Genomic DNA, 23029 nt, shown 5'->3' on the forward strand with positions numbered 1-23029 from the left:
AGGGAAGGAAAGCCAGGCTGTGCACTGTTTCCGTCACCCTCCTCCTCGGGAAGTTTGCCTGATGTAGCCTTATTGTATTGATTTAATTCATTTCCACAAATACCTACAAGGACTTCCCCAGCCGCTGGGGGAATGACAGCTTGTTACCTAATAGGAGCATTTGATCAGGACTCAGAAGACATTAGTCAAGTTTCAGCTTTCCTCTGTGTTATCCCAGTAACCTTGGACAAATCGTATGATTTCTCTGCGTCCCCCTTTCTTCATCCATCACGCGAAGCTAATGATGACAGAGGCAACGTGGCTGTCCTCGCTCAGTTTCCACACCGAGGTAGTGGCTGGTTGGAGACGGTGAGCCCCGACATCTTATAACCTTTGGGGTGTCTCATGGTGCCCCCGACCAAGAAAGCTTCTGGCTGGGGCTGAGTGAGTCATGGAGAGAGACGATGGAAAGGAGCAGAAAGAAGGAGTCAGAGTTCAGGAAACAGTTCTTTCCATCCTTCATGGAGCTCAGGTGTCCTCAGCTGTCAGGCAGCAGGTTAACCCAGGGAGTGGGACAGGAAGATGCAGAGCCCTTTGTAGGAAAAGGAAGGAGGACCAGATGGGGAGTCCCGGAGCTCAACACTTCCAGAGCATTTTTCATTTCACTTGCTTAAATATAACCATGCTTGAAGGGAGTGTTGTTGTTATTTTCAGTCTCCAGATGGGTGAAACAGACTCAGTTAGTACGTGGTGACACTGGGATCAAGCTGAGGTCCATCAGCCTGGGAAGCCCATGGCCCCCAGCCCTGAACAGCGCCGCCTTGTGGAAGCAGGGTGGGGGAGGGGTTTTGGGCTGGTCCAACAGTGTGGTCTGATGCCATTTTCCATCCCATTGCCCCCAGCTGAGCAAGTGAGGGTCAAAGCCAATCAGAACCAGACTCTACCTTAAGTAGGCATTGGCCCTGTCATTTCTGTCATTGTCATCCACATCAGTAGAGATGGAACCAGGAGTGGACTTGGCCATTTTCCTTGACTTGGGCGTGCACCCGGCTGTCATTTTCTTCACTCCCTTAGGAAAGACAAGGTCCTTCCTCTCCGGTGCCCAGAGTGAAAGTGTTCTTAGCAGTGGCCAGGACGCAGGTCTCTTTCTGTAAACTATCTCCTCCCAGCCCTCTCTGTTGGTAGCCCCACGCTCCTTCTGGTGTCAGAAAGCCAGCAGGGAGGCCGGCCAACAGCTTTACACCCGGTACAGATGGCGAGTGGGTTCACTTCCCTGGAGCTGAGCTGTTTGGGGAAATGTCACTTTCCTGCTCTTGCCTCTCAAGTGCCTCTGAGCTGTGGTTTGTCATGGCCCTAAATTTAAACCTTGGTTTTTCCTTTCTAGTCACTTGCGCGGGTCCTTTCTGACAGCTCCCCCATTCGGCCCATGTCCCACATTGCTGCCCTTGGTTACCTGCTGTGTGTGTGTGTGTGTGTGTGTGTGTGTGTGTATGCAGTGGGCTCAGGTAGGGGCAGTTCTGGATGATCTCGGGTGCTGCTCGTGGAACCCTCAGATCTGTGACCTCCTTTTATGGTTTGTCACATTGGAGGCTGAGATTCCCTTCTGTTAGGATTGCATGTTTCGTTGTCTTCTAGAAACGTAGACATTTGTTGATTTTTTAAAATGTTTCATTGCTTTTTTCTGATGCAAACTGTAATAAATGCAGAATATTTGTGTGACTGTGGAACGTCATGGGCTGTGTATGGATCCCTTGCCTTCTGCCAGTGATGGATCCCTGATAGGGCCCTTTACTTCCCTGGAAGGATGAGTTTGTAGATCCAAAAGGAAAACATTCAGAGCTGGGGAAAGTAGGGCTGACACCCAGGGAGGCACTGGGTCAGTGGGCAGCTGAAGAGAATTTTTGGAAGAGATTGAACAATCTGAGGTTTCCTTTTTGATAGAACCTTCCCTGTGGTCTTACAGTGTCTTCAGCAGAACGTTCATTTTTCACTAATACTTCTTACAGGGGCCTTTGTATTGGGGGATCAAAGTGATGAGTTCCTCTCTATCAGTGGCTTCTCAGTATCCCCCTGGACTGGTTGCTTCAACTCATTTTGTCCCTCTCATGTTCTCTGTGTCCCAGCAACATACCAAGTATACTGAGAGGAAGACTCAGAGGAGGGGAGGTGAGCCTGTGCCCGCCAGGACCTTACAGTCTGGACAGGAGAGACATTGGTCGCCTCACTGTGGCTCCAAGGTGACACGAAGTCTTGGGCAGTCGCTGGACCGGGGTGCAGCTTCTGGAATGTGTCCTGCTGGCCAGCGCTACCATGGTCAGGCAGAAGGGGTGAAGCCTCTTTGTGGGGAGGGGATTCACAGCATCTCCCTGGATGACAAGTAAAGTGATTCAGGCACTCTGGGCACCATCTCCAAAGTAGAATGGAGGCACACAGCAGCTGCAGCTACTGAGCCTGCGTGGGGGTGAGGGTGGGTTTGGCAGAGGGGAACTAGCACTCCCCTGTGTCAGGTGCCCAGCTGAGCCCTAACCATCATCCTGACTGATGCTCCCAGTGTGGGCAGGTGGGTGCCATAATTGTCCCCATTCTACGTACATGGAAATGGAACATCATGGAGTTAAGTGACTTGCTCTGGGTCAACGAGTGAGCAAGTGAGCATTGATATTTGATCCTGGGTCTGTCTGTCTCCAAATGCCTCACTCGGGACTCCTGCAGAATTCTTATGATGTCATTGTTCACTTCTGTCCCACTGGAGGGAAGGAAGCCAGATGAAGTTGCCCAAGATGAAGGCTGAAGGAACGTCCGTTCCTTCCATGGGCAGGCATGGTGGGAGTGACAGATAGTGTAAGTGTTTCCCGTGTTTTCCGTCTCTCTCCAAGCCTGTGCTCTGTATCTGGCCTCGTGCCGACCACTTTATTCACATCATTTCATTTCGTGTTGATTTTTTCCTATTATCTGGCTCCCTTTTTTAGGATGCAACCCATTCGAGGACCTCGAACTTGCCTGTTGTGTTCACTGCTGTGTCCCTTGCAACTACAACATTGCCTGGCACATAGTAGGTGCTCAACAAAAATGTCGCTTGAATAAATGGACTGTAGCAGGCCACTGAGACTGGCAGTGTGATTTCCTCCCTTTTAGAAATCAGGCAAGTCAGGAGCAGGAGGATTAGCTCACTTTCCCATAGCTCAGAAATCTAGAGCCAGGGAGGATTGGAACTCAGGGTAGCTCATTCCAGAGCCTCCGCTCTAGCCACTGTGCTATCCTGGGAGGTTACCAGTCCACTTGCGGAGGGTGTAAGTGGCTGATGTACTGGCTTTCCTGTGAACTTCACAAGTGGCATCCTCCCCAAGCAGTAGAGGGAAGGAGATAATTGATGAGCTTAATTATCTGTGGCAGTGACATGATGAGGGTGACACGACGTGAGTGCTTGTTATTATTTCGCGGAGCAGGAACCCCCCACATGGGAGGGAGCATGCACGTTGCGACAGACACTGCGAGACAGGAGCTGTTCCATTTCGTCCGTGGGGGTTCCCCCTCCCCGAGCTTGGTGTTAGAGTGTTTGAAAAATCACTCAGCTGTATGAAACACAAATTATGTTCAATGGAGAGCAGCTAGCTTCCTGGAGATCACAGTTGGCCTTCCTTACTGAATTTTGGCCTGATTAACACAGGTTCTGGATTCACATCAAAATAGGTGAATAGAAACTTGGTAGGGGTGGGAGGAGACCTGTTTGAACTTGCTGACATTGAAATCGCAGGAAGGGAAGGCCTGTGTGAAGCCTGTGGCTGGGGACTGTGCCTGGTGGGCTCCTGGATCTTGGAAGCGATGTTGCTTTTCTCAGCCCACACTCTATGGCCTTCCTGGCCCCATTCCCTGCCCTAGGACACATGGCTGAGGTGAAAACCTAAGGCTGATTGACCCTTAGAAGCTGCACCAGTTTCTTCTCTTGGGTCTCATTCCCTTGGTACCTGGATGGGTGTCATGCATTGTCATCTAAACCCACCCTTGAAGTCTTCACAGGGACTTCAAGTGCCTTGTCCCCAAATGCTTGCCTCTTCCTGTCCCTCCTGTGTGGACCCTCTTCCTGTCCCTCCTGTGTGGACCCTTGCCAGTTGCTTACCTAAACATCCCCACCCACTTGGTTGGGGTCGTGGCATCTCATCACAAGATTCGACTTTTTGTATGTACTGGACTTATCTCTGCCCCCTCTCTCCCCATGGCTGACCTCCTGGGTTCAGATCAGATCTTCTCGTACATCCCCAGAAATTAATCAGGTCCCTGCCTTCCAGCCTCAAATGTCTGTATGTCATCCAGCCTGATGATCTCAGTATCAAGCCATGACAACCTCAGGGTCATTGGGACTACAGTATGGGCCTCAGTAGAAAGCACAAAAGGAGAAGGGGCTCCCCGTGAATGATGGGACTTAGACATTTCCGGCAATGGGATGAGCAGGAGGAATCTGCAGCTCACAGTCACCTCCTGGGGGCAGAATGGCCACGAGCGTCAGCTTCATGGGACAGCTGGTCCAGCTGGCTCACCTTCCGCCACGTTCTAGGAGAAATGAGATGAGATCTGTTTAGGGGGGAAACCGTATAATCCAAAGAGGAAAAATGACTGTCCGGTCCTTGCCAGTTCCACAACTCAGCTCCGTCATCGCAGAATGAACTCTCACAAGGGCATTTTATTACTTAAATGTATTTTTCACAGAGGCGATGCCAAGCAAAGAAAATCCTCTTTGAGTTATATTACCTTTTCATTCACCGCTACAGTGTCTTTCTTCTCAAAGCAGTAAAATGAGGCAGTAATTCAAAGTTTAAGTTACCATTTCATTGAAAAAATACCACCTTCATCTTGTCGCATCTGGTCCCAAGTCTGCTTTGGCATTTTTTGGTCACCTTTACCCACAGCTTCATTTCTGTTGGCTCTTAGGAGCAGACGCAGGCTTTCTTCAGAAAGGCGTCTGGGGTGGATTCTTCCAGAGCAAGTAAAGGCGGAGAGAGGAAGAGATTGTCCAGAGCAGACACAAAGCAAGGTTGGCTGGCTGGTGATGTTTATCTCCTGCCAGGCTGCAGGGGATGTTAACAGCTTCCTCTGACATTGGGCAGTGTTAGCTTTGGGAAGAGTTGGTGGATTCGCTTAGCGGCAGCTGTTTTCTCATCCTGCCAAATGTCAGGGGCTGCTGGGGGTGCGACATGGACCCTTGGTCACACTGGAAATCTGCGGCTCTTTCTCTGTCTGCGTTTCTTTTTCCTTCTCGGTGAGGAGAGAGGGATTTTATGCAGAGGCTCGAGTGAGGGGTCCTCACTCGAGAAACCGCGAGTCACCAGAGTCTGCCTGTACTCTGTGGTGGTGATGATGGAGACGATGGACAACATGGGGAAGGTGGCCCGGAACCGCCCCTCAGAAGGCAGGTCCGTGGGGGTGCTTTGGGACGGGAGGCGGCAAGGCCTCTGGAGGAGGATCAGAGCAGAGAGGTGTTCCATTGTCTCCGCTCCGCAGATGTAGTACTTGGAGCCTGCGTTCTGAGGAGCTCAGAACCAGGACAAGATTGGCTTGACGCCACAGAAGAGGCCTTGCTTGTGTTGCTTTAAGGGGGTTATGGATTTGATGCGGACCTCTTTTCACTCTGAGCTGCTTTTCCATGAGTCACACAGTCAACCCACCCATACCTTTGGGCGGCTGTGAAGTGCTCTGTCCCATAGAGACACTTAGAATGTTGAGGTTGGGGCGCCTGAGTAGCTCTGTCAGTTAAGCATCCAACTCTTGATCTCACCTCAGGTTTTGATCTCAGGGTTGTGAGTTCAAGCCCCATGTTGGTGGGTGTGGAACCTCCTTAAGAAAAAAGAAAGAAAGAGAGAGAAAGGAAGGAAGGAAGGAAAGAAAGGGAGGGAGTGAGGGAGGAAGAAAGAAAAGGAAAGGAAAGGAACAGAACAGAACATCTGTGGTTGTTCTTTCATTTCTCCAAGAAACCCATTTTTAATTTGCTGGTAGTTCTGGTTGACTCCGGGAGATTGTTTCCTATCTCATTCCTTTTTTCTTTCCTTGAGCGCCTGTGGGCACCTGCTGTGTTCTGGGCACTGTTGGAGATGCCTGAGACACGGCTATAAATGCCAAGACCAAGCTCCCCGCTCTTGTGAGGTCCACGTTCCAGGGAGACCATGACAAGAGCTCTCCAGAGACACGTGGGAGAGGCACCTCCTCCCTGCTCTTCTGCGTGCATAGTGGTGTAATTCAGTGCACGCTACCTCAGTAACCAGTGCGGGGAGAATTCCCCATACACATGAGACCGAGCTTTCCTGGTAGGAGAGGAGCTCCTGCAGGCACGCTGGGCTGACCGGGAGGGCCACTGTCAGTGCAGCTCTTAGCTTGCTAAGTGTCTTGACAAGGGACCATGTAATTAACCCCATTAGAGCACAAGCCGTAGGGTCAGACGGCCTGGGTTTGAATTCTACCTCTGCAGCTTAGAATTGACCTTCACTACGCAAAAGTTTCTGAGCCCCAGTTTCTTCACAGGTAAGTTAGCTGCTAGCGGAGATCTTGTTGTACAGAAGCTGGAGTGAAAATAAAGGGAGAAAGGTGTAGGAAAAGCCTTTAGCACAATACCTTTTCCATGACTAATTGCAGTGAACCTTTATGTACATTATGATGACTTTGGAGGAATTTCTACCAGCACCACAGAGGCTCAAGATGGACTTCATGTTTGCAGCTTGACTCCAAGGGATAGGCACGTGTACTGCACAGAAGCTGGGCAGCCCAGCAGCCCAGTCATAAATGGGGAAGAAATGCTAGGGGCTGGGAGGAGTGGGCATGGGCTGTGGAGGGGCAGTGGCATGGGTTGGAAAAGTGCCTGGGGCCAGGGGCGTCCTGGAGGGGCATTGCCCAGGTGGGGAGTCTTCGGGTAGGAGGAGAGGCTGCCGTGTGAGAGGGGCATCAGAGTGGAGCAAGGCCTGGGAGGGGAGCTGGGAGCCGCTGTGGGAGGACTAGGGCAGGGTTGTTGGAGAGGCAGGGTCAGGACCAGAGGGGATGTGCCTCAGAAACAAGAATTTGAATTCAGTCTGGGCATGTGAGGAAGATGTCTGCCTTTGGGGATCTTTGGCCTGACTCCCCAGTAAGCAGAGAGGATCAGACTAGGGAGGAGGGACCAGGCAGGTTTTACGTCTGGTGGACTGTGAGAACCTAGGTGCCATCCACAGGGCCAAGGAGTTCAAAACCTTGAGTTCTTGGTGAGAGATCACAGCTGCCATTTGGGCAACTCTACTGCAGCTTGTGGTCCCCAAACCATGTGTGATTGCTTAGGAGGTAGTGAGACGTCTGGTCATGTGCCCAAGTGTCTATTCATCCAACAGTGGGTTTTTTTTTTTTTTTAAACTACCTGTTCTTTTTCATATCTTTTCTGAGGCCCTGAGGCTAAACCAGTGAACTACAATATCATCTTTGTGGAACTCCTAAGGGAGACAGGCAAGAAAGCAGTCATTGCAATGCAGGACAGTGTGCTGGGGAGGTGGGCACCCTTGGGGAAACCTGCCCTGGGATCCCCAGGGGTACGACAAAGCCAGGCATCAAGGTGGACAGTGTCCAGGGGGAGCGTGGAGGGTCCATTTAGGGGGCAGCGTGTCACAGCAGAGCGACTGTGTCACAGCAGAGCGAGTGTGTGTTGGAAAGAGAAGCAAAGGGACAGGGTTCGAGGGATACCTGGGCTGTGGATCACGGAGGTCCTCTTCTGGGCTCGCATCTTCACATTCCTCTGAGGATGACAGGGGCAAGGCATGGGCGTGAACTGGGACAGAGAAGCACAGGCCCTGGCATGTCACAGAGATCCTCCAGGTGCAGAAGAGCTACTGGAGGAATGGCAGAACGAAGGCAGGGTTGGCAGGACTGGAGGCACGAGCTGAGATTTATTGTCTGTCGTGTGCCGGGGCTTGCCCAACCCCAGGGATCCCCCGTCACCCATTCTATCCTGACAGCTGCGGGGGGAGGGGTGGCTTTATCTAGTGCTAAGGAAAGGAAGGCTCGGGCAGGTTCTGTGAATTAGTTAGACTCTCCTCTCCAGAAGGCAGGGATGTCTGCCTCTCTGAATGTCACATCCTCTTCCAGGCCTGTGGGGACAGGGGCAGGCAGAACACGGGCAGAAAGCTGCTCCTCCCCCCATCATCACAGCTGGAGAGGTGAGAGTCCTGATGGAAAGTAGGTGCCACTCTCACAGGGTGCCACCTGTGAATCCTGCCTGTGAAGGGCAGTCTGTCCCAGCGGTGTCCGGGGGAGGGGGACAGGTGACCCGGAAAGGTGGCTTCACGTGGACGGGGTCCCTCTGAGGAAGAAGCCCGGACAGCCTGAGAAACAGGCATCCTGGGGGCATTTATAGCAGTAGAGACATCTATATTTTAAGCAGGTGCCAGTTAGGAACATTCTCTTCCTTTCTCCTAGAGCTGCTTGAGCCCACACAGCCAGGCTGGGCGAGAGACTGTAAACGAGCCCCTGCGCGCACCGCTCCTCCTGCACCGCCTGCAGTCTCTCCTGGAGGGCTGCGGCTTCTGCCTCTGCTTGCAGGATCCCCTCTGCTCTCTCCTTCTGCCATGCTTCCTCTGCTGCCTCCTTTTCTTCCTCTCTTCTCCTTTCATTCTCACCCCCTGCCCACCCTCCTCTGTAGAACGGGTTGGTACTCCCTAAGCTCCTAGAGTTGAGGGTAAGACGATGAATTTCAGCAGGCCATTTCCGTGGGGCTGACGTCTGGCCCTAGGGCCTGTGAGCATGACTGGCACCCAGGTGTCCAGTTCCTGCGCTGGAGAATGCTCTCAGGAGCCTTTCCACCTGGTGGGAGTCAGGTTCAGAGGCCTGATCTTGGAGCCCTCCCCAGCTGGGCCACTCTGGACTGCAACCTCCTGAAAGCACGGTGCCCAGGAACGCCCCAGTACAACGTTTGATGGTTACTCTGTTAGCCCAGAATTGCTGCAGGCCCTCCTGTGTCCTGAGCAGGTAAGCCGGGCGCCATCAGCTTCCTGAACACAAAGGGAAGGCACCGCCTGGTCTTACTCAGTTCTGTGGGCTAATCTGCTTGAGTTCTGCAAGTGATCTTAGCTGATTGGAGCTTTGGAAAGCAGCACCAGCACCGGTGCAGTTGACGAGCAAGGGTTTCATTTGGCCTGAGTTAGTGGGGAGCGGCCGGCTGCCTTCCTTCCCTTTCGGTAGCTCAGCCTCGTGGCAGCGTCCCTCCCTTTCTCCAGTTGCCCTGCCCTGCAGTCATTCCTTCCCCTCAATATCCTCTCCCTCTTCATTCAGCCATCCTGGGATGCCTAGAAAGACTTTGCCAGACCCCTCGGTGTCCAGAAGATTCTTAGGCAATGCACACAGCAGTGGACTAGGGAGAAGTAGAATGATCTGGATTGAAAAGGAAGTTTGCCATTTACTGACCTTGTGACCTTGAGACAGTCATTTGCTTTCCTGAGGTTTCACTTTCTTCATCTGCAAAATGAACCCACCCACATCTGCTCTCATGTAGTGTTATACAAAGTATATCCTGTAAGTAAGCTAACATGTGGAGGACTTGCTGTGTGCTAGGTCCAGACAAAGATGCATGTTTTCGGGGCACCTGGGGGGCTCAGTCAGTTGAGCATCTGCCTTCGGCTCAGATCATGATCTTGGGTCCTGGATCGAGTCCCTCATTGGGCTCCCTGCTCAGTGGGGAGCCTGCTTCTCCCTCTCCCACTCCCCCTGCTTGTGTTCTCTCTCTCACTGTCTCTCTCTCTCTCTCTGTCAAATAAATAAATAAAATCTTCAAAGAAGGAAAGTTGCATGTTTTCTTCAGAGGCAGCCGTGTAGACAGACAAGTATGTGCAGTATAGTAACGCAGTGAGCGAGAACGGCTCTGGGGCACAGAGGCCCCCCTGTAGGCCTGTCTGGAGGGGAAAGAGAGCCAGGAAGAGGGGAAAGTCTGAATCTGTTGTCACATTCGAGTGTTTGCATGCCTCTTCAAATTCTAAGGAAATCTGTTTCATTTCTACTTGGAGCCCTTTTCCTAGAGGGCTGGAAGGAAACTGGAACTCGTTTAATGAGATCTGCCTCCATCCTGGGGTCCTGTCGCTTGTTGGAATTCTTACTTAGTCACTCACCTGTGCACATAGGCGATGGCTTTTGTTCACTCATTCCTTTACCCCATGTGTTTCTACTGAGCAACTATTATGGACCAGGTGCTGGACTGGGCACCTCACATAACAGCAGTGAACAGAACAGAGATCCCCTGTCCTCGTGGAACTTATATTCTAGCAAGGGGGAGAGCCAGGAAGCAGTAACTAAAACAAGAAATTCATAGTGTATTAGAACATGATGTGTGTGTGTGTGTGTGTGTGTACGCAGAAGAAGAGTGTGGGAGGGTCAGGAGTGCCTGTTATGATTGTACAGGGGTGCTGAGAGAAGGCTTTGTTGAGAAGGTGACATCTGAGCAAAGGCCTGAATTATACGAGGGGGATCCTGGGGAGGGACCTTGATCTGTCCCCATGTCCAGGGCTGCTTTGGATGTGGGGCTGTCTGCTGCTTCCTGGCCACGTGTGGACAGCCTGTGTGGGGTCCCATGTCTCCTGATGCAGATCTGGCCGTTCTCTCTCCGTGGGCGCTGTGGTCTCCCCAACAGGCTGTTAGGAAGCAGGGCCTGGGAATTGCGTGTCCTTCTGCATCTGTGCCATCTCCCCCAAATCCTAGCTAGACAGAAAATCCCACAGAATTGGGAAATTTCAGGACATGATCCAGCCTTCCGAGGATCCCAGGCACAGCAGATATCAGGCAAAGTCCCAAAAGGGAGAAGCAGTGGAGGTGATGTGTGGGAGCCCAAGGCAGGTGAGGTTGGGGCACATAGGACATGGACCAGGGACAGGGGAGTAGTGGCGATGAGCCTGGGGACCCTGCGGGCTCAGGCAGGCACCCCACAGATTGGCTCTGCTCATCAGAGTGGAGTCACTGCTGGATGCAAGGCACAAAGGGTGCTGCCAATCAGAGGCTACAGGGGCTGGTTTCGAGTTGTAACATGTCCCTTGAGCTCCTGCCCCTGGGGAGCTCTCGACTCTTCCTTAGGCTCCCTCACATGGGGCCTTGCCCTTTCCTTTGGCAATTTCATGAGCAGGGGTTTTTGCCCGGGGCTTGTTGCACGAGTTAGAGGAAATGGATGCAGCTTTGCTTCCAAATGCAAATGTGTGACAACTTGCACCCAAACTGGGCTGAAATTTGCGTCCTCGTTTGCTGAAGAGGGGTTTGCTAGATGGTTGACAAGCTGAAGAAAGTCAGGAGAAGGTAGGGGAGTTTCTTAGGAGAATGACCTCAGGGCGATACCTCTGCTATATGCACTACCAGAGAGGGTCTTTGCAAGAACCAAAATGCTGCCACTGCGCCTGCATTTACCCTTCGCATCGTGGCCTTGCTTGCTTCTGTTGCGTAAGAGAATCTGTGCTCCAGAAAAATCTCAGTCATTGGTGGAGCAAGTTCTCACGAAAGGCCTGCTCCTCCTGCAGACTGCGTTCTACAGGGTCCTCACTGCCCTCCAAGAGCTCGCCCCCTGGTGGGGAAACACAGCAGGACATGTCGTTGCAGTAGGTCCCATGCCCTCGTGCTGTATGGGGAACGGTTCAGGGGAGCACACAGGCATGGTTGGCGTGGTTTCCAGAAACATTTTCTCAGCACCACTGGGCAAAGCAGGTTACGGTTATTTTTATCCAGCTTTTGCTTTAAATTTTTTTTTAATTGAAGTGTAGTTAACATAGTGTTGTATTAGGTTTCAACTGTATAATATGATTCAGTAATTCCATAGTTACTCAGGGCTTATCATGGTAAGTGTACTCTTAATCCCCTTCACCTATTTCACCCATCCCCTGAGGACCTCCCCCTGGTAACCACCAGTTTGTTATCTGTATTTAAGGGGTTTTTGTCTTTTGTCTCTTTTTTTCATCATTTGTTCATTTTGTTTTTTAGATTCTATTTATGAGTGAAATTATACGGTATTTCCCTTTCTCTGCTGACTTATTTCACTTAGCATTAGACCCTCTAGGTCTACCCATGTTGCAAATGGCAGGATCTCATTCTTTTTGTGGCTGAGTAATATTCCAGTGTGTGTGTCTGTGTGTGTGTGTGTGTGTGCGCGCACATCTTCCTTACCCATTCATCTATCGATGGACATTTGGGTTGGTTCCTTATTTTGGTTATTTTAAATAACACTGCAAAAAACATAGAGAATGCATATATCTTTTCAAATTAGTGTTTTCCCTTTCTTTGGGTGAATTCCCAATAGTGAATATACAGCACCACATGGTAACTCTATCATTAATTTTTTTGAGAAAACTCCACACCGTTTCCCACAGTAGCTGTACCAATTTGCATTCCCACCATCATCTGACTATGTCTCCTCGGGCAAGGAAAGTGAAAGCAAAATTAAATTATTGGGACTACACTAAAATAGAATGCTTTTGCACAGCAAGGGAAACCATCAACAAAACAACATGTCAGTCTACTAAATGGGAGAAGATATTGGCAAATGATATATCCAGTTAGGGGTTAATATCCAAAATATATAAAGAACTCATACAGTTCAACACCAAAACCAATCTGATTAAAAAAAATGGACAGATTACCTGAGTAGACAGTTTTCCAAAGGAGAATATGGACAACAGACACATGAGAAGGTGCTCAACCTCACTCATTGTGATGGAAATGCAAATCAAAGCCACTGTCATCTCTCACCACACACCCGCTGGAATAGCTAGAATCAAAAAGAAAAAAAAACAAGTGTTGGTGAGGATGTGGAGAAATTGGTTTAATAATTATTTAATGTATGGAAGAATTTAAAAATCTGAGTGAGGGGTACTTCCATACCCATCACCGAGATTTGGCAATTCCTAATGTTTTGTGAGATTCACCCCCTCCCCTCTCTTTAACCTACATGTTTTCCCCCTTGAACTATTCAGAAGCAAATTAGAGACACTTCCCCGGTAAGGAAACAGGCATTCTCTTATATGACCACTTTCACAGGTGTTCTTCCACCTATGAGAACAATAACCTAGTCATGTCAGGTAATACGCAGTCCTTGTTAAAACTACAGCACTTTTCCCCAGAATGTCTTTTACTGCTTTGTATAATTGTGATTTTCTAAGAGCCAGTCAAGCCTCACCCCCTGCGTTTGTTCCGGCTTTTTAATTTCTTCTGTTCTACAAGAGGGAGCAGCTCACACCAGGGTTGGGTTTGTTTTTTTTTTGTTTTGTTTGGTTTGGTTTGGTTTGGTTTGGTTCGTGTTGTTTGTTTTTTGCTTTTTTTTGTTTTGTTTTGTTTTTGTGGTTTGTTTATTTTTTGAAAGTCCAGGCATTTATCTTATAAAACGTGTTCAATTTTGAACTCATTCTCTAACGAATAGATTGAGGTGAGGAGCTTTTGGCCCTGCCCCTCAGAGGCACTGTTGTGTAATACTTCCTTGTGCAGAAGGTACATCAGCTGGGCCCCCTGCTGCAGGTGCTACATTGGCCCCCCGGTCCCTGTGTTAAGGTGTGACTGTCATGTACATTTCCTCGTGTAATAATGAGGTGTGTTTTCTGCGGGAAGCCCTTGGAGACCGTGTGAATGCCCTATTCCCCAATTCCTTTTACCCACGATTTACAATAACCATCAAATGATCGTTTCCTGACTCAGTTATTACATGGGGAGTTGCCAAGTGATTTCCTAATTCTAGCCTTCCTTCTCAGCTATTTGGCTGGCATTCTTCTGTAAAGACGAGCTTTTCCTTTTTCACATTTTTAGCAACTTGGTTTTAAGGGGTAAGGTTCTGCCTTTGGAGTTTTTAACAGTGTGTGCACATGTGTGTGCTTGGGGGGAGGGCAGGGAGTGAGCCCAAGCCTAACCCCCACGTCACACACAGGACTCAGCACATTCAGCTAAGAAGGCCCCTTCTGCTCTCCTCCATAGGTACACTGGCGTCCTTGATGACTTTCATGTGCAGTCAGCATCTTCCACCTCTGGGCCTTTGCCTGGAATCCCCTGACCCCAGAGGGCTGCCTGGCCCATTTTATTCTTTACTCTACCCAGATGTCATGCCAGATTGCCTGAGAGCACCCTATGTAATATACCTCCCTCTCCCCATTATTCTTTGTCTCTTATTCTCCTTTGTGCTGTTTTACAGTCCTCATCAGCACTTGCCGTATAAACTTCATGGGAACAGTGATTTTTGTCTTGTTAGTTTGGAGCCTGGTACAGTGCTGGCCCATAGTAGGTGCTTAGTAAACACTTGTTCGATGTGAGAAGGAACACACACATGAGTGCCTGTTTGGTAAACCTCTGATTGAGACCAAAGACCCTTCTGTTGTTTCTCTTCAGTCCTCCTTTCACATGATCCCAGGGACAGTCAAGCCCCAGACAGACAGACAGCTGTTCTTCCGTCTGTCAGGAATAACATGGGGAGCCAGCAGCCACACTCAGTTCCTGCCCACTCATTAAAGCCAGCAGAGCCACGAGATTACCCACCCCCCCTTCTTTGACAGGATTTTGGGGGAATAAAAACAAATCAGAATTCATCAACTGTGAACAAAATTGTCAACTGTGAACTGTCAACAGTCTGGTTTAAAAATAGATGATTGGTTGATGAAATAGAGTGGAGAAAGCAATTTAAATAAAATGTTAAAAATAATACCCAAAGCATGCAAGGCAAAAGCAAAGAATGCGGGGTGATAGAGAAATGTACTCAGTGGAGATCTGTGTGAGCAGTGAACCAGAGAGAGGTTATTAGTTTTGCTTTACAAATCACAGAAGAGAAAGATTTACTGGCCATTCGCAGGAACATTCCCTCATTCCGACGTGTTGGTGTGTTATGCAAAATGGAAGGAAAGATTGGTTGGGAAATCTGCTAGCACATTTATTTTTAAGTAGGTCAACATTTTGAATATTTCTGCCCATTCGCAAAGTCTTTGGCTCCATCCATCTTCTGTGTTTCTGTGAGGACTGGGGAAGACATTTCTCTCCCAGCGGGTCAAGGGGTATAGAAGCTTCCAGGAGGTTATGTCTGTGTTTCTCTTTGTGTTTCTGTGAATATGGGTTCCAGTACGAAGTTTAAAAGTCATTTGAAAGTTGTTACTTTCCCACTTTCTAGGCTCTCCTCTTTTAAATACTTAGGGCTTATTATTTGTTTCATTCCTTGATCATAAAATCATTATAAAGTCTTGAATGTTTCGTATTTCTGCCCATGAGTCACGGTTGATAGTATTTGGCCAAGTTCTGTATGTCCACCTGCCCAACATCCTAAGGCTGCTGTTCCAGGGGGTGGTTTTTTTTGTTTGTTTGTTTGTTTTTTAACTTGCTTTCCAGGAGAACTGAGTCATCTGGGCACAAAGGTCTATGTTTTATGAACCTAATATGCAGCATTTCCATCCATAGAGACTTGTCTCTTTTTAAACATCTGGGTGGAAGGTGTGTTAGCCTGCTAGGGCTGCACTAATACAGTACCACACACTGGGTGCCTCGAACAATAGGAATTTACTGTCTCACAGCCCTGGAGATAGAAGTAGAAGCCAAGGTGTGGGCAGGGTTGATTCCTTCGGGGGCCGTGACTGAGAATCTCTCTCCTGCCTTTCCTTCGCTTCTCACAGCCACAGGCGTTCTTTGCAGGTGGCCCTCTTCTTCCTGTGTCACTTCACTCCTCCATCTTCCCTCTACGCGGGTCTCTGTGTCCAGCTCTTCCGTTCCTGTAAGCGTGGCAGCCATATTGGATTAGGACCGGCGCTGTTGAGCTCATTTTAAGTTGATGATCTCTGTAAAGACCCTCAAAGATACTGGGGGTTAAGACGCCCAAATGTCTTGTAGGAGGGATATAATTCAATACCTAACACAAGGTGCGAAGTTGTCTCTTCTAGAAGGTAAGTGGGGTTAGGGCGGTGATGACTGCTCTCTGCTTAGACCCACTTCTGATACAGGCCAGGGCTGGAAGGGCTCCCGGAGGTGGCAGTGACCACCTTGAGGGGTCTTCCTGTTTGTTCAGTGTGTCTCCTTCCCCAGGGAAAGAGCTCCTGGGCCTGCCTGCAGCCTTGGCCCTATGGGGGCTTTGAGTAAATGACTGGCACTCCACTCTAAATCCCCAAAATGCATTTATACCTCTTTCCTCCTCTTCTCTCCCCACGATTCTTTCTTAAAAAAAAAAAAAAAATTATGGGTGCTCCTTTATCTGTTCCCAAGAGTGTCATTTTGTAGTTCTTTTTGATTGTTTTGTTTTGTTTTTGCTTTTCCACCTCCAAGCCCAGGCTCTAAGGGGTAGGCTCCCAGTCTACCCTCTTTAAGTTGGAGCCTGCAGACACTGCTCTGATGCAGGTCAACGAAGGCCGGCAGGTGCAGGCAGACGGTGTGCATCCCTAGTATCTCCGGGGCTGGTGTGGAGGGAGCCAGTAAGTGCCACCAGAGCATGTCCTTCCTGCCAACAAATCGCCATCCATGATTTTGCCACCTTGTACCTGCAACTCTGAACACACTGTGGGAGAGAAGGTGTGGCCATTCTGGAGGCTTGTCATGTGTGAAAGGAGCCAGTGCTATCCCTGTTGTGTCAGGAGACACCTGGGTCTCCCTCGTCACATCTCTGTGGGAGAATTTGCATTCTGACCCCATCTTTTCCAAAGGAGGCTGCTCCTATCCTGATAGGCCAGAGCCCAGTGTTTGCTAGGTCCAGAGCCTAGTCATGGGATGGCTGCATGGGAAAAGTACCATGGGCTGCCTCTTTTTCTCTTGGCCCCATTCTCTTGGCCCCATTCTCTTGGTAACCCTCTATGGGAGGGCTAGCATACCTGCCTAGAGTTTTCAGAATCGTTCTGTCCACAACACAGGGCACACTTCTGCAGAGCCCAGAGGCTCTGTGCATTTTCTCCACTTGGGATTGAAGGTGAGTGGGCAGGATGTTCTCGAGCATCTGTGGCCTGCAGGTTGGGAGAGGGCGTTGGAGCCCTTTGCTCGGCGTGACGGCCTCGTTCGGGGCAGCCCACTCTAGCGGGAAGCGCTGTACTTTGGAAGTGGCCTGGCCCCTGTGAGGAAAGCTGGTCCAGTGACCACCTTTTGGCCTGTGTAATTGTTCTTCCCTAGCGAGAGCCTGGGGCAGAGGGGTTAGGCCTTAGTGAAGTGCTATGGGACAGGGACATGCGTGAGGTGCCCCGAGGAGGCCCCCTGCCCAGAGACAGTCCCAACCAGGCTCAGAACCAGGTGCCCTCTCCCCTTACCTGCGGGTGCCCACGTGTGCCCTCATTTACTCCCCTTAGCAACAGTCCCTGGGAGGCGTGGGTAGAGCTCGGTCATCACTTTGATGCAAGCATGTCAACTTTATTTTATATTTCCTCATGAAATATTTGATACACAAATGTAGACGTCTTATTTCTATAAGTTGCCAAGCCCAACAACCAAAGCCTTGGAATCTATCACTGAGCTTTGGGGAATAAACCATTCTCAGGCTTCACGGTGTTTTTCTGGGCTGCTGTCTGGGGCCGTCATCCTGCCTCTGCCCCATAGGTTGCCCCTATCTTGGTATTTGTCACCCTACCCCCCCAATATATATTCACATATATGTAGGTATCTCTAAATAGCACGTGTTGAGCTTTATATAAAATGGAATTCTAGTCCTTTGAGCTTCATTTAAATGACACATACTATCTGGAAGATAGAAAAGCAGGCCTGTGCCCTTGAAACATGGGTTTCCACTGGTGCAGATAAATCTTGTTTTCTCTGGTAACACCTCCCTGGGGTCCAGGAGGAGGCCCGACTGCCTCTGCAGATTGTGACAGCGGCTGTCCACGAGAGGGTGTTCTGGGGCTGGCTGAGGAAGCGAAGTTACCAGAATCACAGTCTGCAGGGGCTCTCGGATGAGGGCAGACCCCCAGGGAAACGGGTGTTCCCGAGCATCTGGGAAGCAAATGGACGAGATTCTGAGTCCATCAGTGGATGAGGGTGAGCGGGGAGGCTAGAAGGCAAGTGCTGGATGGGAGCTCAAGGAGAGGACTCAGGCAGCAGGTGTGGGTCAAGGATGCTTTGCTGGGAACATCCTGAAGGCTGAGCTCCAGCACCTGTGTTCCTTGTGCGGGTCAGGTGGTCACAGCTGGGGACCGGAACGGAGGCCCCAAGGACCCTGGGGAGCACCACCCGTATCCTTTAGCAACTGTTTACTGAACACCTGCTATGTGCCTGGGAGAAGACGTGACTTTCCAGCTGACGAGTACCTCATGGTCTAGTAGGAAGTCAGTGCTGCCACCCTTGGCTACGTTATGCTGTGCTCAGGAAGGATCCCCAAACACCCGTGGCTTGTGGCAGCCAGCAAACATTAATTCCTTGTTTCTGTTTCGTGTTGGGTGTGGGCTTGCTGCAGCTCTGCTGCTTGCCCTCGCCCTCTGGGCCCCAGGCCACAGGAGTGGCCTTAGTGTGGTTCGTGTCATTTTCCTGGTAGAGGGAAGAGCAAGAGAGGAGATACAAGTAAGCAGTGGTTCTTTTTTTTTTTTTTTTTTAAAGATTTTATTTATTTATTTGTTAGAGAGACAGAGAGAGAGCGCGCGCATGTGAGCACAGGCAGAGGCAGAGGGAGAAGCAGGCTCCCCGCCGAGCAAGGAGCCCGAAGTGGGACTCGATCCCGGGACACTGGGATTATGACCTAAGCCGAAGGCAGCTGCTTAAGCCACTGAGCCACCCAGGCATCCCTAAGCAGTGGTTCTTAAAACAGCTGCTCAACCCTGGCCCGTCACACCTACTCGCAGGGAGAGCGAGTCACGTGGCCAAGACAGAGGTCCGTTGGGGGGGGGGAGCATTTTCCCGGGTGGGCGGTGAGCGAAGCCAAGATTCCGCTTTCAGGGAAGGCCGGGGAATGTCTGGGAAGAGTCTTATAGTCTTACAGTCTATCAAGGATACAAACCAGCAATTTAGTCACAGTAGGATTTTTAGTAAGTAAATGTATGAAGATTTGTCTTCACAAAACAATTTTTCATACACAAATATACTGTTGCCCCTAAATTAGCTTTGGAGAGTCTCTTGAGCAAATAGTTTGAGAACTGAAGCAGGATTGTTTCAGAGCAAAGGGGTGGAGGGAGGAGGTGGGACTGGCCACGGTGGTCTTTTCTCCAGCCCTGGGCACGTGCACACCGGCTGCGGGATTTGAGAAGAAGCTTTTTACACGGACACCCCCCTGCCCCCTTCCCGTCTTCCTCTTGGCTACATTCTGTCCCTCTGGCTGGCGGCAGGCCCATCCCATTCCTATGGGGCTTCTTTGTGCCCATCCCTCCATACACACCACTCCTGACCGCCTCGGAGTCGTGGCCACACGGCTTTAGAAGGATGTGGTCTTTTTTGCCTCCTCACAGAGTCGTTGAGTTTGGGGGCCGAGCCATGGCTGCCTTTCATCCAGTCCCCACCACCCCTCCAGCCACACTGGGCACATACTAGATGCCTAACAAGTCTGTACAAAAGGCATTTGCCTCAAGGGGAAGTCATCACCCCGTGGGCTTGTCTGTTGTGCTCTCTCTGGTGAGGCTGGCCACTGTGTGAGTGACACTTGGAGTTACTCCGAGTGACTCCCGTAGGTTCCGAGCCAGGTTTGAAGCACTCTTGCTCTAAGTTTTTCATCGGGATGGGAACAGAATAGCTGGGACTTCTCAATGAGCCGGTATTCAGCTGTCCTCGGGTGTGCTGGTTTGCAAATGCTTGTGGGCTTTTCAGAAGTACACATTTGTGTTTTCCAAGGGCAAGGACTGTAACTTCCCTTTTTTTTTTTTCCCTTGTAAAAGATTCCCCACGGCCCCTGATAAGAATAAGAGACAAAGTGGGTGCTCAGTAAATTTTGCCTGCCTCCTCTTCTTTGGAACCTCCACTAAGTACACACGTGTTTCTTGGCCCACGGGCCTTAGCAGAAGGTTGATTACATGCAGACCTGGATCCTGAGAACCATACAAGTGGAAAAAGAATAAACTCTCAAACAACTGAGATGGAGGCCAGTAGCAACCTGGGGTACCGTATGGGGTATGTGCTCTCCACGTGGAAAGAGCGGTGTTGTGGGACCAGGGTCTGAGCCCCACACTCAGATATGGCTTGGAATCCACCCCAAAAGAGCATCGTAATATTTTGTGGGTTATTTAACTGCTCTGAGTCCATGTCCTATCCCTTAGATGTCAGGATCCTAAAAATGCTGTTAACTGTTATGCTCTTTTGAACCTGTAAACAACATTCTTCCCAGCCTGTGTTCTGAACCAGTTGAGACTTGACGATAAAAGTGGCTGAAGTAGTGAAAAGGGCAGGAAGTGGCCAGAACACTACCAGTGTGGCCAACGAAGGGTTGACATGAAGAGATGGCAGCTTTTGGCCTTCACCACTGAATCTAAGAATTAGATGGGTGCTTGCACCCAGTCCCATGCTAGAGACACCCATGGGTATCCTCTGGGGCAAAGGACTGTGTAGCACTCATGTTTGGGATGGTCAAAGCAAAAGCAGTTGCTCCTTGCATGTTCTGGATGGGTCAGGGCTGGGCCTCACACACATCACCTGGGTTGTTAACTCGGGGTTACCCTGCCCCTGTGCCCAGGGAGAGCGTATGAGCAGCTGAGGGGGCCTAGGATCCCTGTACTGGGGCAGAGGCACCCTAGGTGAGGAGTAAGGAAACGGAGGGAGGTGGCCTTCTGCAGAAGGGGTGCACCTTGGTGGACCCCTGGGACTCTGAGATGTCATTTTGGATGAGTACTTCTGTTAACAGTTACAGCTGCATTTATCATCGACTAAAGTAAGCACCACAGTGCTCTTGGTGGTCTCAGAGGTTACCCCGTGCCTTCAGAAAGACATGAAAGGCTATTTCCTTTTCAGCACTCTCCGCCATGCGGACCTTGACCTGAGATGTACTCCTTCCTTCTCTATCCCTGCTCCCGTGAGCCCACCTGGTTGGAGAGAGACTAGCCGCTTCCTGGGGACACCACGTGGGGGGTCTGCTCAGCCGCCTTCTTAAAGCCTCTTCTGCCTCTCTTTTGCAGTGCAAGTTGGAGTTCCATGCTTGTTCTACTGGCAAAAGCTTCACCGTCCTCTGTGATGGGCCCTGTCCATGTCTCCCAGAGCCTGAGCCACCAAAACTCAAGACACAAAAGAATGGTAAGTGGGGATCACAGGAGACCCTTGGAGGGAGGCTGATGCGACCAAGCTCTGCCTCCCCCCAACCCCCGTGCCTGGAAGTTGGAGGTTAACAGAGCTGTTTGAGCCCACACGGGGGAAATGGAGGGGCTTGACAAGTACTCCAGCTTGTGTAGGGACTTGAATCTGAACTGCCTTCAGCTACCATTAAAAAGAAAAGGAAGAGCTGAGTCTTGGGGAATAATTCCATGAGACCAGGATATGCACTAGGTTCTTTCAGAGGTCATGTCTGCTGTGACATGAGAAGGGTGGGTTTGTTCACCTCTCAGACCACAGCCTGCCCTGGGGTACGTCTTGGTCTTCCTTGACTTCGAATCTCTAAGTCCTTTGAACTTCTCAAGGGCGTGTTTCAAAACAGAGACTGCAGAGAGGTCACAACAGTGTAGAGGTACCCCCCCACACACTCCAAAGGTGTTTCTTCATTTGTATATTCTGCTCAGAATGTAGCACGGAGCCAGGTGACACACGAAAGGAGAAAAACTCTCCAGGGACAGTGGTTTCTCTCTCATGGCTGAGGGGGGCAGGGAAGGTTGGCCTTATTTGGATGTTTCAGCGATGGAGAAAGGAAGGCTGTCGCTCTGGCCTTGGCCTGTTTCTGAGCCTTCCTTAATGAGACCCAAGCTGGAAGTTTGCCTCTTCTTTCTGTGGAGCTGGGCTTTCTCTGTTGTCGCTGCTGGTCCATGGAAAATGTTGCACGTTTCTGAGCATGAATGAGTGTGTGCGCACATGCACGCATGTCTCTTCTAAGGCGTCTTCTGTAGGTAATGGGGGAGGGTGATCTGGGTGAGTGTGTTTATGCCTTCCCTGGTTCGTAGGTCCCATTGCCTTTTCCAGGGCACATATGTGAAGATGCTGGAATGTGCATTTGTCCATGGTGGCCATCACAGGAATATTGTGCTAAGATACTCTTTGGAAGGTTGGGCTCAGAATGTGGAAGCTCTAGGGTCACAACTAATCCCCATAAATTCCTCTTGATGAGCAAAAAGCTGATCTCCCTGTGTTTGGGTCTGATTCATTTATACAACTGCAGTAAGAAGTCTTCATTTGTCTACTTGTGCCCCCTTGGCGTAGGGTCTGAAAACCTAAAGCCCTGTGGTGTGAAGAAACTGCAAAACCCAGAAAACTCACTTCTTTTTTTTTTTTTTATTGTATTTACAACTATTATTTATTTTTTTTTTCTTATTTTTTTTTCTTATAAAGTCTTTTTTTTTTTTTTAAAGATTTATTTGTTTGACAGACAGAGATCACATTTAGGCAGAGAGACAGGCAGAGAGAGAAGAGGAAGCAGGCTCCCCGCTGAGCAGAGAGCCCGATGCGGGGCTCGATCCCAGGACCCTGGGATCGTGACCTGAGCTGAAGGCAGAGGCTTTAACCTACTGAGCCACCCAGGCGCCCCAGAAAACTCACTTCTGTCTGAGGATTTCTTAATAACCATAGCACGTTTCAGCGGTCTCTGTTATTCCGGGTGTATTGTTTACTGGTCTTATTTACTCCTCTATCCTGAGGTGAAGAAACCAAACCAGCAAAGTCACCTCCACCATTTTGCCTGTGGTATCTCCACGAGGTGGTGGCTTCACCTCTCCTCAGGGGCCCCAAATCTGCTCAGGCTTCCTGATTTGCCATGGTGAGGTAACAGACTGGTCTCCTGGGAAGTCTTCAAATGAAGTACAGTGCCTGTTTCTTCCTTTCTTTTTTAAGTAAACTCTGTCCCAACATGGGGCTTGAACACCTGACTCAGGGATAAAGACTTGTATGCTCTCCTGACTGAGCCAGCAAGGCACCCTGGTGCCTGTTTCTTAATGGTGGGCTTGTCACACCTGATTAAATGAGATTAACTCTCAAATACGACACTCCAGGTACAGCCTTGCCTGTACCATGCATTTGTTTAATTATGTTCTGGTAAAAATTAGAACAAATT

General features: G+C 50.0%; 1 protein-coding gene across 1 annotated transcript in view; it reads left to right on the plus strand.

Annotated features, from left to right (window-relative positions):
• Positions 1-23029, plus strand: part of SPOCK1 (SPARC (osteonectin), cwcv and kazal like domains proteoglycan 1) — a 505689-nt gene that overhangs the window by 402436 nt on the left and 80224 nt on the right. Inside the window, exon 6 of the mRNA XM_080804507.1 lies at positions 20958-21072. Within this exon, the coding sequence (XP_080660633.1) occupies positions 20958-21072 (115 nt within the window). The remainder of the gene's footprint in view (positions 1-20957; positions 21073-23029) is intronic.

The sequence above is a fragment of the Martes martes genome (genome assembly GCF_963455335.1).
Source record: "Martes martes genome assembly, chromosome: 5".
Lineage (NCBI taxonomy): Eukaryota > Metazoa > Chordata > Mammalia > Carnivora > Mustelidae > Martes > Martes martes.